Below are 13568 nucleotides of genomic sequence, written 5' to 3' on the forward strand. Positions count from 1 at the left end.
GGATGACAGGCGTGCACCACCACATCTGGCTGTTGTTTTTTTCCTTTTTAAAATGGAGTTACTACTAATGTTCACTTTGTGAGGCTGCTATGAGGAATATGTGAGCTGATCCTTCTGGGGAAGGTAGATACTTAGGGTACAGGGTGCTGCGTTCTGGGGGAGACTGACAAATATACCAGGGACACCACATGTACACAAACAGGTTGATTTCATGGAGATCATGTGGTTAGGGGAGGCCTTGATAGCTCAGCATGGGAGGTGACCCAAGGGACAACAAGAAACCTCAAGGCCAAGGGCACCAAGATGAAAGAACGGAGAGACCCAGGGATCCAGAGAGATCCAGAAACCAGACACATCAAGAAACTCAGAGACTCAGAGATCCAAGACAACACAAAGACGCCAAGAAATTCAGAGGTGTCCTTAGAGACCCAAAGATTGAGAGCTCCTGAGACCCTGCCCCAGCAAGTCACACCTGTGAATTCAAATGTGCCACCAGCCCTGGCTGCCCAGGCCCCGTTTTCTGGTTCAGCATCATGGCGTCTCCGCTTTTGCAAAGGGGAAGGGGGTCCAGCCAGCCTGCCTTCACCCCTCTTGCAGGTGAGGAAGCATTGAGATGCTTCTACCCAGGGTAGCTGCAGCTGCAAGGCGAGTGGTACTGGATTCACTGGGAGAGGTGGGAGGTGAGTCGAGCCCCGCCCTCTTCCCAGGAGGGCCTTGATTGGTGGAGGGGCGGGGCGGGGCCACTCTCGGGGTATATAAAGGCTCTAGCGCGTGTGGCGCGTTGTCGTGAAGGTAACTCGGGTTCAAGTGGGTTTTCTTGCGAGAGGAGGCTGCTTGTGCTGGCTTAGGTAGAGGGCTCCGGACTGATGGACGGCAACTTCTACTGAGCCCCTGAGTTGGCATCTCTCTGAGCAGCTTGAAATGTTGAAAGAAGCTCTACTTCAACTTGCTCTAAACCCAAGTATTTGATTTCATTCTCTCTTTGGGCCTCAGTTTCCCCTCTATGTAGGGGGTCGGTGGCCCTTTCAACTTCCTGCTTTGGTACCGGAGGTTCTGAAAGTTGGGGGGCAAGAGGAACAGTTAAAACTCTTGGGCTCCACCTTTACTTGGCTGTGAACCCTCAGAGCTTTGCAAAATGGGTCTTCTGTTATAACTCCTGCCAGGAAGGAAGAAGAAAATGCTCTTGAAGCTTCTCGTACCTTCTCTCACAGCTCCCGGCACTTAGGAAGTCCTCAGTGTGCTTGCTGTAGCTGTTACTCTCAGGCCTGCCTGGGGTGCCACGAGGTGGCTGTAGGTGCATCAACTGACATCAGGTCTTACTCCTTGCCTGGCTTCCCCATCACATGTATGCCATGTGTCCTCTGTTTGGAACCAGCCCCCGAGTCTCTGCACCCTGTCCTCCATCTTCCTGGTCCTCTGTGCCGCCAGCCTCACCACCCTCCTTGACTTGTGGGGGCTAAGGAGCTAAGTCCTGAAGGTGTCTCCACAGATCATTCCTTCCGACTCCGTGGTGCCCCACCCCTGTTCCCTATGAGATGAGTGATGACCAAGACTCTGCCAGTGTGCCTGTGGTTATCACCCAGGTGAAGCTGGGGGACTGCAGCTGGCAAGGTGGGGACAATGGGTTGCTCCATGCCTGCCAGGACCAGGAACTCCAGACCTTCCTCCACCTTCTGGGTGAGTTCACTTGGGAGAGAGCTGACTGTGGGCCAAATGTGCAAACAGATGTGATCAATGGGATCTGTCCCATCCAGCTAGGACAGAGGGGTCCTGGCCCCTCTCCTTCTCAGTTGACCCAGGTTTGGCAGCTGGGAGGATCTCGTGTAGATTTAAAGATGGCTTGGCCTTTGGTGCTCTGATGGCACTGACTCTAGGAAGGGGTGACCTTGGGTCCCTTGTTTCTCTTATCTGCCTCTAGAGGACAGTTTTTTCCAGAGTTTCCTCTCCAAAGACCCCTGCTTCCACAGTTCAGATAAGGTGAGGGAGCACAGTGGAGGTAGAGACTGGTGTCATAAGGTCAATTAGTGGAGATTGGGTGCTGCTGGTTCCCCTGGTCTGATGGGAGAGCCCCTCATTTTCCCCTCTTAAATACTTATTTTTGAAGACCCCTGCCCCATTGTACTCTGACTTTTCTTCCCTGAACCAAAACTTCTTGGGTGTGGGGCTGGCAGAATGGTTCAAGTGGTAGAGTGCCTGCCTAGCAAGCATGAGGCCCTAAGTTCAAACCCAAATACAACCAAAACAAACAAACAAAAACTTCTTGGGTGTGAGTGAGCCTGGCACCCCAGGGGCCAAGTCTGCCTCCCTCCCCACGTCCACTGCAGTACTTCCTGGCCGCGGTGTTGGTCTACTTCCAGCACATCTGCCTGCCACTTGGCCAGTACAGCAGCCTGTTCTTGGCACTATGTGTGGCGGGGTGAGCCACTGAGGCACTGGAGGAGGGAGGATGGGTCAGGGCAGAGGCCATAGACTTGACCCCCCCCCCTCCCCTGTGGCTAGGTTCCTTGCAAATGACATGAAGGAAGACTTGGAGGAACCCAAATGTGAGATTTTATCATGGGGCCTGGGAGAAGCTTGGTGTTCCCGGGTGGGCAGGTCCCTGCATCAGAGGGACACCCTGTGGGCATGGATGGGCTTTCTGGGCTGCCATGAGCCACTGGTGCTGTGAGGAGGTGAGGCTGGGCCAGCATCCTGGGGTGGGGTGGGTCACCACCCCATACACTGTCCACTCTGCTCCTTTCAGGCCATGGCCAAAGAGCTGACCCACTGGGCCTGGACATGGGAGCAGTGCCTCCACCATGGTGGTGTTCAGAGGGACTTCCCTCAAGTCTCTGACCCCTTCTCCTGGGGCCCCAGCCACTCACACCCATACTGTGCCCTATGTGGCTTGCCCCAGCACCATAACCACCACCCCCTGCCTGTGTCATCTACATGTCCTTCCCTGCCAAAATTTCCTGTCAGTGCTCAAGAGCCCCTGGGGGCAGGGGTGGTGATGGAGGACTTCCTCATTGTCCTGCCCTCCCAGATGCAACTGGAGCCAGGTGCTACACCTTCCTCAGTGAGTTGGGGACAGGAGCCGGGGGTTGGCCTGGCAGCCAGGAGGCAGAAGTGGGATGGGAGGGACTTGGTGGGTGGGTGGGGGGGTTGTTCAGCTCTGCTCTCCTGCTGTGGGAGGAGATTCCCCTGTGAGCCTCACTCTGTCACCCTCAGTCTTCTCTAAGCCTCTGCCATGTCCTAGGCTCTGACCTCCAGAGGGTGAAGAGCTACCCGTCTGCCAACTGACCAGTGCTCTACCACCAGAGGTGTCTTCACCCTGGCCTCCTGCTTTGTGGGCCTCAGGCTGGCAGCACTGCCCCTTCCTCCTGACCTGTAACATGTATCCACTCTGCGCCTGGCCCTGCTAATAAATGTGTCCATAAGACACCAAATTTGTTTTGTTTTGTTTGAGACAAGGTCTCCCTACATAGCCTCAGCTGGCCTTGACCTCACAAGCCTCCTGCCTCAGCCTCCCAAGTAGTGGGATTCCAGGTGTGTACCAGCATGCACAGCTCTGGCCTGATTATTGTTTTACAGTACAGGAGCTTGAACTCAGGGACTACACGTTGAACCACTCTGCCAGCCTTTTTTTTTGTGATGGATTTTTTCAAGATAGGGTCTCAAATTATTTGCCTGGGCTGGCTTCAAACCATGATCCTCCCAATCTGTGCCTCTTGAGTAGCTAGGATTATAGGCATAAGACACCAGCACCCAGCTCTAGTCTGAATTCTTGACTTGGGTGGTGGGTGGAGAAGGCTAGGGGTTGCTGTCAGGGTTAGGACTTGTAAACACAGGCTCTGTACCTAGTCTGCCCCTTCCTACTGGTGGCCAGTTGCTGTCATCCTGAGCCTCAGTTTCCCACTGTAACATCTATCACCTGTGAATGATGAGTTCTGCACAGTGTAGAGGGGACTAAATGACTGGGGTATAGACAGCCCTTACAGGAGAGGCCAGAACTTACTGGAAAAGCTCCAATGGCAAAGAGCTCTATAACCAGTCTAGAAAGTGCCTCAGGGCCAGGTTCATTTAGGAATAAGACTGGGTCCCTTCCCTGGGCTGCAATCAAATATAATGTAGTGATTATTATACTACAACCACCACCCCCTCCCTCCCAAAAAGACACATGACAGCTCAAAAGAGTAAATTTTAGGGCTGGGATATAGCTTAGTGATAAGAGTGTGCTGAGCACATTCAAGCCCCTGAGCTCCTCAGTACCACAAAATAAAATAAAAAGATAAATAGAATTAAATAAAATTCTTAATGGAGGGGAGGTGGCATTTGAGCCTGGGTATTCATGGAAATACAGTCTAGAGCAGTTATTAAGACAGTCTTGCTGGGCACTGTGGCTGACACCTACAATCCCAGCTACTTGGGAGGTAGAGAGTGGCAGGATTGAGGTTAAATGCCAGTCAGGCAAAAATTTAGCCAGACTTCATCTCGACCAATAATCTGGGTGTGGTGGTGCCCACCTGCCGTCCCAGCTACTCCACTAGGAGAAGCCAGGTCCAGGCCAACCCGGGGAAAACGGGAAGACTCGGTGAAAAACAAAAAAAACCCCTGGAGCCAAACAGTTTGAATTCAAATTGTTTAATCTCCCCAGGCCTCTACTGTGTTCTACTAAAATGGGTGCTGTGAGATTTGAACATGTCACAGCATCTGTGAGCTGAGCGGAGGTGACTCAGGCTGACAGTAGGGGGCACTGCTGCCTTAGAGGCTGGCAAGGAGGGCTTGTTCAGGGGATGGCTGGGACAGAGGGTGGGGAAGGCTGGAGGGTCTAACCAAGGTCAGATTACCCTGCAGCCTGGAGCTCAAAGATGTCAGAAGCCAACATAAAGATGAAAAGTATTTTTGTTTTTCAAGTAGGTAACATTAACAGGGACATCTTGAACCAAGAGTTTCCCTCACAGCCACCTCTTTCCCTGAGCTGGAAGCAATGAGTATTTATGTCCTTTTAGGGTCACAGTCTAAATAGTCATAATCAAAGGTGGCATAATTTATCCTCCACCCCTGGGCCTCCTAAAACCTATAGAACTTTCTGAGTGGTAGAATATCTTCTGTTGTTCATACAAGTCCCTGAGTAATATCTAAGGAGAGTACACTGAGTTTATGCTACTGGTGGAGGGGGTGCTAGTCATCAGAAGACCCATGGAGAGGGTGGGAACTCCAGGGTGGGGGGTGCTGGAGATTGAGTGATAAGAGTTTAAACATGCAGAGGTGCTGGGAGGGGAGGAGGCCCCTGAAACTCTTGTGTATTCCCACCCATACCTGGAACTTGCTGTGTAGCTCAGGCTGATCTCCAATTTGTTATTCTTCTGGTTTGGTCTCCTGAGTGCTGAGATTAAAGGTGAGAGCCACCTCATCTGTCTACTCTTTTTTCTTAATTCTGTGTTTTGTTTTGTTGAGACAGAGTTTTGTATATAATCCCAGGCTGGCCTGGAACTTGCTCTGTAGCTTAGGTTAGACTCAAACTCTTGATCCTCCTGCCCGCAGCCTGGGTATTCATGGAAATGCAATCTTCTGACTTTATAAACACCTTCATATCCAGTGTAAGGTATCTGCTCCTGGCCTCTACTTTCAGGTGGCAGCAATGACCAGTGTCCCCCATGGAGCACCTCTATTGAGCACTGACCCAAAGGTACCTGCCACCTTAGCACATTTCTTGTTAGTAAAAATGAATTGGGTAACTGATAAAGAATAGAGGTTTATTTGGCTTACAGTCCTGGAGGCTGGGAACCCCGGTCATAGCAGAGGCATCTGGTGAGGGCCGCCTTGCTTCATCACAATATGGCAGAGGACATCACATGGTGAGCCAGAGCAAGCATGCCAGCTCCTTTCACTTCCTCTTCTAACACCCCATCATGGCACCCACCCTTAGGACGTCATCTACCCCAAAGGTTCTACCTCCACATGACATCGACATATGAACTTGACGATCAAATTGCTAACAAGAAATTTGGGGGGACAGATTGAAACCATAGCACACCCCAAACTTGCTCCTCTACTCTACTCAGGGCCTACTCCAGATCAAGGGTCTAGAGTTATCTCTGACCCCTCCCTGTCTCCCAAGAGCCATATCTAACCGGTGATTAAGTTGCTATTGCTGTTTTTAATAACTTTATTGAGGTGGAATTGCCATACAATAAACCACACATATTTAAAGTGGCGATCTTGTTTGGACGTATGTGCTCTTCTATGAAATCATTACCACAGTCAGGACAGTGTCCTCTCCACAAAGCTTCCTCAAGCCCCTTGGTATCTCTTCTCCCACCTGCCAGCCTCCCCTCTCCCAACCACCGACCTGTTCTGTCACTACAGTAGTATGCATTTTCTAGAATTTTCACATAAATGATACAATTATAAAGTGTGTACTTTGGTCTGGCTCACACTTTAATAAAAGTATTTTCACATTCATATACTGTTCCTTTTTTACTGCCGAGTAGTACTCCATTGTGTATATATACCACACCGTTTTTAAATTATCACTATCAATAAACATTTGTCTATTCTAAGCCAGGCTGGTGGCCCATGCCTATAATCCTAGCTACTCAGGAGGCAGCGATCAGGAGGATCACAGTTCGAAACCAGCCTGGGCAAAAAGTTCACAAGACCCTTTCTCAAAAAAACCCTTCATAAAAAGGGCTGGCAGAGTGGCTCAAGGTAAAGACTCTGAGTTCAAGTCCTGTTACCACAAAAAAAATTGTTGATTCTAATTTTGGGCTATCATGATTATGGTGAACCTGCTATGAATCCTTGTATACAAATCTTAATAGGTTTTCATTTCTCTTTGGTAAAGGCTTAGGGGTGGAATGGCTGGGTCATATACTAGGTCATGATCATTTAATATATATATTTTTTGGTTTTCATTCATGGTTCCTGGCTCCTAACTCCCTCCAGGGCAAGCCACAGAAACTAAAGTAAGTTTCTCCCCAAGTGGCCTAGATACTTAAATTTCTTTTTTCTTTTTTTGTGGTACTGGGGTTTGAACTCAGGGCCTCATGCTTGCTAGGCAGGTGCTTAACTTTCTATATTGGAGCTGGCTGAACAGGAACTCTCTGACCTAGGTTGTTTGGTAGTAGCTCATAAGGCCCCCACTTCAGTTCAGAAGAGTCCTGATCCACTCACTGAATGGAGGCTTGAGCAGAGAGGCCTTGGGTTTCCCGGCTTAGTCTGCTAGCATTGGATTACACCCTTTCTGTCCAGCTATATTTCTGCATAGTTGTCCATGTTTCAACCATGCTGACATAGGCTCCAGAACACCCCAAAAGGACAGAACTTGCACACATGGAGTTCCTGGGGAGGGCCAGGAGGCTTCCCCTCTCCCCTGTGCCTTTCCTGATACATCTCTTCAAATCCTTTGTCATTTCCTTGATAACTGGTAGACATCTTTCCCTGAGCTCTGGGAGCTGCTTGAGTAAATTAGTTGAACCCAAGGAGGGGATTGCAGGAACAGCGATGGACAGTCAGTGATCAGAAGCACAGATCACAACCTGGGGCATGTGACTGGCATCTGGTGGCAGGGGGGAGGGGGTGGGAAGGGTGGGGTGTGGGGGGGTGCAGGCAGTCTTCAGGACTCAGCCCTCAACCCCAGGGATCTGATGCTGTCCTGGGAAGATAGCATCAGAACTGAATTCAACTGGGGACATGAGGCTGGTGCTGGCTGCAGAGCCGACTGCTGCCTGGGGAAGTCCTCCACATCTGGCATCAGAGGCCTTCTAGCTGGTGAGCATCTAGAAGGAGAATGTGAGTCTTTGTTTTTTATTTTTTCTTAAACAAACACTCCTAGGTGTTTAAGTTCTTTTCTCTCTCTCTTTTTTTTTTTTTGCCATACTGAGGTTTGAACTTACATCCTACACCTTGAGTCACACTTTTTTTGTGATGGGCTTTTTTTCTGAGGTAAGGACTTGCAAACTATGTGTCCAGGCTGGCTTTGAACCACAATCCTCCTGACCTCTGCCTTCTTAGTAACTAGGATTACAGGCATAAGCCACTGGCACCCAGCTGTTATTTTCTTCTTTAAAAGACTAATTTTTAGTTTTAGATTTGCAGGGAAATTGCTAAGAAAGGCAGAGTTGCCTTATTCCCTCTCTCCCTCCAGCAGTTAATCCTGGTATTAACATCCTAAGCACTTAAGAGGCAGAGGCAGGAGGATCGTGGGTTTGAGGTCAGCCTGGGCTACTACATAGTAAGACCCTGTCCTGTGGGGTGGGGGGGAAAACAGCTAGAAGCGAGTGACTCATACCTGTAATCCTAGCTACTTGGAAGGCTGAGACTGGGAGGATTGCAGTTTGAGGCTAGCCAGAGGAAACAGTAAAATAACCAGAGCAAAGTGCTGGTGGAGTGGCTCAAGTGGCAGAGTGCCTGCCTAGCAAGCATGAGGCCCTGAGTTCAAACCCCAGTACAGCCAAAAGAGAAAAATAATAAGTCCCAAGGCAAAATAACCACAGCAGGGGGGTGGAGGGAAGAAATGACCCAAACAATGTGTGCACATGTGAATAAACAAATCTAAAAAAAACCACAGCAAAATGGACTGCAGGTGTAGCTTAAGTGGTGGAGCCACAGGAAAAAAAAAAAAAAAAAAAGAACAAAAACCCACAGAGATCAGGATTGAGGTTCGAAGCCAGCCCCAGGGCAAACAGCTCAAGAGACCCTAACTCAAAAACAACCCATCACAAAAAAAAAAATGGCGGTGGAGTGGCTCAAGTGGTAGAGCACCTGCTTGTTCCTGCCTAGCAAGCATGAAGACCTGAGTTTAAATCCCAACACCACAAAAAAACAAAAAAACCCTATCTTGTATAGTGTGGTAAAAAAATACTATCTTGTGTAGTATAGTATATTTGTTACAATTGATGAAGTAATGTTGATGCTATTAACTAAAGCCCAAAGTTTATATTAGGGTCCATTCTTAGTGTTGTATGGTCTGTGAGTCTGGCCAAATGGGGAATGTCATGTGTGTACCATTACAGTAACACAGAGTGGTTTCACTGCCCTAGAAATGCCCTGTGCTCCACCTAATCATCCCTCTCCCCTCTTCTAGAATGGAATCACACAAAAAATATATTGCTTTTTCAAACTGGCTTCTTTCACTTAGCAAGATGCATTGAAGGTCACACCCTTTTTGTGAAGTTTGATAACTCATTTCTTTCCTTTTGTTTGTTTTGTTTTGTGTTTGACAGGGTTTCACTATGTAGCCCAGGTTACCCTTGAACTCCAGAAATCCTCCTGCCTCAGCCTCCCTTGTACTGAGATTACATGAATGAATCACCACACCTGGCACTCACTTCCTCATTTCTTTCTTGCACTGAATTTTCTTTTACTTTTTTGTGGTACTTGAGTTTGAACTCAGGGCCTCATGGTTGTGCTCTAACACTTGAGTCACAGTGCCAGCTCTTTCTTTGTGTTTGGTATTTTTGAGATATGGTCTCACTTTTGTTCCTGGGCTGGCCTTGAACCCTGATTCTCCTGATCTCTGCCTCTTCAGTAGCTCGGATTCCAGGTGTGATCCACCACCACTCTGCTTTTATCACTGAATTTTTTTTTAATTTATCACTGATTTTTAAAGAAACTATAGTATCACAACTCTAAAGAACCTGTGGCTACTTTCACTTTGTTGGAGAAGGCTGGAGCCAGAAAGGCCATCACCTCTGCCCCTCTGCTGATGTCTCCTATGTATTATGGGCATGAACTGTGAGAAGTCAACTCCCTTAAGACTGTCAGCAATGCTTTCTTAGCCAACTGCTTAGCCCTTTGGCCAAGGTCATCCATGACAATTTTGGCATTGTGACAGGACTCATGACCACAAATCTATGCTATCCCTGCCATTCAGAAGACAGTGAATTACCTCTTTTGGAAACTGTGGCTTGATGACTTCCCAGAATATCATCACTGCATCCAGTGGCAATGTCAGTGTGAGGCCCCTGAGCTGAAAGTGAAGTTCATTCAAATAACCTTCCATGTATCCAACCACAATGTGTCAGCTGTGGGTCTGACTTGCTATCTGGAAAATGTTGCTAAAGATGACATCAAGAAGGTGATGAAGCAAGCATCAGAGGACCCCTGGGCTACACTGAGGGCCATGTTATTTCCTGTGGCTTTCATGGGGACACCCACTCTTTCACCTTCTACACGGGCTGGCATTGTCCTGAATGACCACTTTGTCAAGCTCTCTTCCTGGTATGACAATGAATTTGACTGCAGCAACAGGGCGGTGAACCTTATGGTTCACCAAAGAGTCAGAGCCCTGGGCCACCAGCCTCAGCTAGAACCCAAGAGGAAGAGAGAGGCCCTTAGCAGCTGGGGAGTTCCTACCCCCACTCAGTCCCTCAACACACAGCATCTCTCCTCCTCACAGTGTCCAGCCCAGGCCCCTGAAGAAGGGGAGGGGCTTAGGAAGCCCTACCTGGTCATCAATTAAGCTGTGCAGACCTCCCCTCAAAACAAAACAAAACAAAACAAAACTTGCCACCTCCTTAGTCTGAGCCACTCTTCTCTGTCCCTGGACATTTGCAGCGTTCCTTTATCTGGATGAGCTGTGGGGCTCTGACACCCCCTTTAACCCACTCCTATGGGTTAAAACCCACTCCTCCTAGTTTCTTCTCTTAGTGTAGAATGAAATCTACACTCTTGGCCCACTCAGCTCTGCCACTCTCCCCTTCCTCCCTTCCTTCCTTTCTCTCTGATTAAGCAGCCCCAAGAATACTTCAGTTCCTCCACCTGCCAAAACCTTGCAGGCAATTGCCCTGCCTGGTATCTCCCCCACCCCTGCCATAACTCTCAGGGTCTGCTGGATATCCACTTTATCACCTGCACTAGATCCATGAGGCGCTCCCTCCACACTGACTCTTCATCCCAGTTAACCATGGGTGCAAAGCTGGTTTCACCTCTGCCTCCTTCAGAGGGGACCAGATCAATGGGTCTTCACCATCTTATGACCAGGTGACCAAGTGTCTGCCCTGCATATACAGGAGATGTGTATTTCAGTGCCCATTTCAGGAAAGTCAAATGAAGCCAGCTCTTATTTTTTTTGGGGGGGGAGAGAACGGGGGGGGTTGGTTAGGGACCCTAGAATCCCAGGAAAACTATGCACTGTGCACTGTTTTCCCAGCAGCATGCTTGGCTTTACATCCTTTACAGCCTGCAGTAGCTGCCGAGCTGGGACCTCCTATAATGGTGGCTGGGGGATCGCCGCAGTTTCCGCACCCCACCCCCCACGCCCTTCCCCGGCTTTCCCATCTCTAGGCAGAATCTGTGGGTCTCTGGTGGAGCTGCCATCATGCTTGGGGCCTCTGTCGCCCTCTCCTGGGGAAGGGGGCACAAAGGCGCGCCCAGGTGGGTGGTCCGAGGGCCCTGGGGGAGAGGGCAAGGGCGACCACCTCCCAAGAAAGAACAAGGTGGGCTCCCACCTTTTCTCCTCTCCATCCCATCCGCTGCAGTAACACGGAAATCAAGGCGGAGCAGACGGACTTACCCAAGGTCACGCAGCAACCCCGACCTTCCAGGCCTGCCCCCTGCGCCCCACCCGGACGCACCGAGCCGCTGAGGCAGGGTGTTGGCTCTCCGGCCTGCGCCCCAGGGCGCGGGGGTGGGATGGGGGCGGGGACCCGGCCCATCTCCCGAGCCGGGCTGCGGCGGGGACTGGCCGGGGTGGGGCTGTCGTTTGCCTAGTGTCCGGCAGGGGCCCGCCCGCTGCCAGCCGGGTCCCTCCAGCGAGCAGCTGTCGCAGCCCGAGGTAATCTCAGCCCCGCGCTGGGGGCGGGCGGGAGGATGAGGACAGCTGCGGCCGCGCAGCGTGGAGCGAGGGGCGCGGGGGCGGAGGAGGCGGGCAGGGGGCTGCGGAGAATCCCCGCGGGGAGGACAGCGTGGGGTGTGGCCGCCCGCCCTGCAACTCGAGCTGCTGCCCCTAGTTAAAAATACCCCCTGCCCTGCCCTCTCCTCCGCTGCCCTCCCCCGCGGTGCCCTTCCGTCCAGGCCCTGCCCTCCTCACCCCGACAGGCGGCTTGCCCCTCCCCGAGGACAACCCTCCCTTTTACGAATTTGTCCTCTCTGAGTTGGCCCTGGGCCTGCAGAGGGAGGGACGGGGAGACACCATGAGTAAGAGATAGTCAAAGACGGCGCCCGAGAGATAAGAGGGAGCGGAGAGGAAGCGGGGTAGGAGCCCGAGGAGGAGGAGGAGAAGGAAGGAGGGAGGTACGAGGGCGGAGGGGCGGTGGAGGAGGGCGGGGAGGAGCGCTCTTCCTGGTTGGGCCCTGCCCTGAACTGCCACCAAGGAAGCCAGCGCGGGGACCGCAGCGATCCCCCAAACCCTCCTCCCCCAGGTAAGGAGTTAGGTGGCTGAGCCGCGATTCTCTGATCCGGGCCACTGCTCCCAGGCTGAGGGGCTGCCCCAGATCGGCCCCTACTCAGGGCTCTCTGAGTGCCTGGGCCAGGGGCGGGGGGGTCGAGAAGCGGCACAGCCCTGGCGCTTGCCCAACCTGTGCTGGTCACAACCTCCGTTCGCCACTGCCTCCAGGCACTAGCCTAGAGCCCAAAGCTCTGATCTCTCAGCCTGTCTCAGGAGCCTGGGGGCAGGCCCTTGCCTGAAGTTTTCAGTCCCCAAGGCAAAAAGGGGCCTTTAAGCCCAGAGCTTGACTAGTTTGAGGAGAGGGAATTATAGTTAGGCAAACAGGGTCAAGAGACCTTCCTTGGGATACCACACATAACCTTGTTGTTATGGAAGGGCTCCGCCCTACCCCACCTGGCCTGCTGACTGACCACAGAATTGCAGGCTGAGGACAATGGAAGTAAGGGAAAGGAGAGGTGGTGGTCAGGGTACCTGGGAACTGGGGAGGCCCCTTCTCTGATTCTGGAAGTCTAACGAGGTGGCTGAGAGCCCAGAATGCTTGTGTCTACAGGATGGCAGAGGAGTTCATTATACCCGTGTACTGCACCGGGGTGTCAGCCCAAGTGCAGAAGCAACGGGCCAAGGATTTGGGCCTGGGCCGCCATGAAAATGCCATCAAGTATCTGGGCCAGGACTATGAGCAGCTGCGGGCACAGTGCCTACAGAGTGGGTCCCTATTCCGTGATGAAGCCTTCCCCCCAGTGCCCCAGAGCCTGGGCTTCAAGGATCTAGGTCCCAACTCCTCCAAGACCTATGGCATCAAGTGGAAGCGTCCCATGGTGAGAGGGGCCACCCTGGGTGGGACTCAGCTGACCCTCATTCCTGGGTGAAGAGTGGGACTGGGACTCCAACCCCTGGTGTCAAGTGGGGTCTTGGTGGCTGGGTGCCAGTTTCTAGGAGGGACTGGCTCAGGGACAGGACTCTGCGTGTCATAGGAGCTGCTGTCAAACCCCCAGTTCATCGTGGATGGAGCCACCCGCACAGACATCTGCCAGGGAGCGCTGGGTAGGCCCACGGGCAGGGCTCTGGGTGTTTTTCCCATTGTAGTTCCCTATTCCCATTCCTTTGGGCACTACCCCAACTCCTCCCTCCTTGCAAGTCTAGGCAGGCTTTGGCTATCAGCACTGGTGCTGGTTTGCCCAGATTCCTGGGTCTT

General features: G+C 51.6%; 2 protein-coding genes and 1 long non-coding RNA gene across 8 annotated transcripts in view; 2 read left to right on the forward strand and 1 right to left on the reverse strand.

Annotated features, from left to right (window-relative positions):
• Positions 1–11631, reverse strand: part of LOC109687156 (uncharacterized) — a 27905-nt gene extending 16274 nt beyond the window's left edge. For 2 of the 3 annotated variants that reach the window (XR_012439473.1, XR_012439463.1), the window contains exon 1: positions 11501–11631. This is a non-coding gene — a long non-coding RNA (uncharacterized lncRNA). Of the gene's footprint in view, positions 1–9874; positions 9956–10836; positions 10986–11500 lie in introns of all 3 variants that reach the window. The other variant, XR_012439468.1, reaches the window with a different exon arrangement.
• Spdyc (speedy/RINGO cell cycle regulator family member C) lies at positions 875–3282 on the forward strand. Its single transcript, XM_074052757.1, is given in 7 exon segments — positions 875–1767; positions 1919–1977; positions 2325–2416; positions 2500–2641; positions 2643–2672; positions 2744–3127; positions 3211–3282. Coding segments are annotated over 7 exon segments (1011 nt in total). The 5' UTR covers positions 875–1535.
• Capn1 (calpain 1) overlaps positions 11629–13568 on the forward strand; it is an 18217-nt gene continuing 16277 nt past the window's right edge. For 2 of the 4 annotated variants that reach the window (XM_020164916.2, XM_074048988.1), the window contains exons 1-3: positions 12197–12347; positions 12924–13191; positions 13348–13417. In XM_020164916.2, the coding sequence (XP_020020505.2) occupies positions 12925–13191; positions 13348–13417 (337 nt within the window). In that variant the 5' untranslated portion in view covers positions 12197–12347; position 12924. The other 2 variants (XM_074048986.1, XM_074048987.1) reach the window with 2 other exon arrangements.

This window comes from Castor canadensis, chromosome 1, assembly GCF_047511655.1.
Source record: "Castor canadensis chromosome 1, mCasCan1.hap1v2, whole genome shotgun sequence".
Classification (NCBI taxonomy): Eukaryota; Metazoa; Chordata; class Mammalia; order Rodentia; family Castoridae; genus Castor; species Castor canadensis.